Source organism: Rhagoletis zephyria, unplaced genomic scaffold, assembly GCF_001687245.7.
Source record: "Rhagoletis zephyria isolate East Lansing unplaced genomic scaffold, Rhagoletis_zephyria_1.1 Rzeph_scaffold_47890, whole genome shotgun sequence".
Classification (NCBI taxonomy): domain Eukaryota; kingdom Metazoa; phylum Arthropoda; class Insecta; order Diptera; family Tephritidae; genus Rhagoletis; species Rhagoletis zephyria.
This window is the reverse complement of record NW_016204945.1, coordinates 559-2,214: the sequence shown is the minus strand read 5'-3', so window position 1 is coordinate 2,214 and position 1,656 is coordinate 559. Positions and strand designations below refer to the sequence as shown.

General features: G+C 37.5%; 1 protein-coding gene across 1 annotated transcript; it reads left to right on the top strand.

Annotated features, from left to right (window-relative positions):
- The first annotated feature begins 628 nt into the window (after window positions 1-628).
- Window positions 629-1,300, top strand: LOC108355626 (uncharacterized). The gene is made up of 2 exons (XM_017606777.1): window positions 629-1,109; window positions 1,168-1,300. The coding sequence occupies exons 1-2, from the start codon at window positions 738-740 to the stop codon at window positions 1,231-1,233; spliced, it is 438 nt and encodes a 145-aa protein (XP_017462266.1). The 5' UTR covers window positions 629-737; the 3' UTR covers window positions 1,234-1,300.
- The last annotated feature ends 356 nt before the right edge of the window (window positions 1,301-1,656 follow it).

Here is a 1,656-nt window from a genome sequence, read left to right as displayed (position 1 = left end):
TGTCCGATATAAAGCACTGCGAAATAAAGCTGTAGCGTCGTGAAATTAATAGGCGATGAAATATAATAGTGCCGGATGGCCTGGAAACAACTATTTATTTCCAAAGAAAAATGTGTGAAAATTTAACATATGTGGAAAAATTAAATAATATTAGAATGCAAGCTAAATGGTACTCACCGCAGTTTGCGCCCTTCTTCTTCTATGTTCACGACACTACTGAATTTTGAATTCGAGAGCGCAGCGAATAGACAAAGGGAAGGTTGCAAATAGCGATGAGCTTACAGCGATTATGATAAACGAAAATAGGGATGGGCGTTTTGTTACANGTTTTGTTACATTTATTAATTTAAATCAGCATCCCTGCAAAAAAAATGTGTATGCATTAAATGCTCCGGTAAAAATTTGGTATTTTTTCAAGAAAAAACGCGATATTTCTTCGATTTTGGTGCTTTTTCAAATACAAAACTTGGCAACACTGGTGGTTCGGTCTCGCGGACTGGTCAAATTTCAACCGATTGGTTATGCGGTTTAGTTCTCGCTCGCTTTCAATTTTACGTTTCACTGATCTGGCAATGTGGTCTCGCACCGCTAATTTGTTGCAATCTCAAAAAAAAAAAAATAATTTTCTTGTGCAGTGAAAGCAACAACAATTGGTGACCAGGGATCATATGATTGTCTGCTAACAGCGCCCTAACAACAAATGTTCAGTTATTGAAAAGCCGAAAAGATAAATTAAAATGCCTTTAGAGTGGAGTCGCGAAAATAGCAAAAAATTAATAAATTTGTTAGTACAGCAAGAATGCCTGTGGGACGTAAGTAGTCCTACCTACCATGACCGCGTAAAGAGGGAAAATGCATTTAAATCAATTCTAAACAAAATGAAGCAGAATTTGGATAATATAAGGATTTCGGACATCAAAAATAAGATACTAAGCTTAAGATCTCAGTATAGAAAAGAATTGCGGGCTATAAATGCTAGCCGGCGGAGTGGAGTTGGAAATGAAGACATTAGGCATCCAAAATTATGGTGCTTTGATGAGTTGGATTTTCTGCGTCCTTCAATTTATATAAGGCAAAGCACTTACAATATTCCTAAAAGAAAAACACCTGTGAGTAAAGAATTGAATACACTGCCAAATTCAAACGAAATATTTATTTCATTACTAGGAAACCCATAAAAAAACTTATGAAAGCAATGAGGAGGATGACGAAAGTTTTTCGGTGAGTGGATGACAAACAATAGTTGCGTTCCTTATCTCCCGGAATTAGTCAGATCAAGGTGTATTAAACATAAATAAATACGCCGTTAAATACGCCTTGAGTCAGATAAAGTCCGAAGTAGTCAGATTTAGTCCAAAAAGCGTTCCATAACTCGAAAATGACAGCAAAAATGAGAGAGCAATACCCAATGAGAATGACTCTCTTCAGTCCGAAGTAGTCAGATTTAGTCCAAAAAGCGTTCCATAACTCGAAAATGACAGCAAAAATGAGAGAGCAATACCCAATGAGAATGACTCTCTTCAGTCCGAAGTAGTCAGATTTAAGGCCGGTCCACATAAAACTTTCGCGCTGGCTTTGGCGTTGGCTTTGGTTTGACAGAACGCACGTTAAGGGCCGGTTGTTCAATGTCTGGTTATCACTACTTGCCGGTTAAAC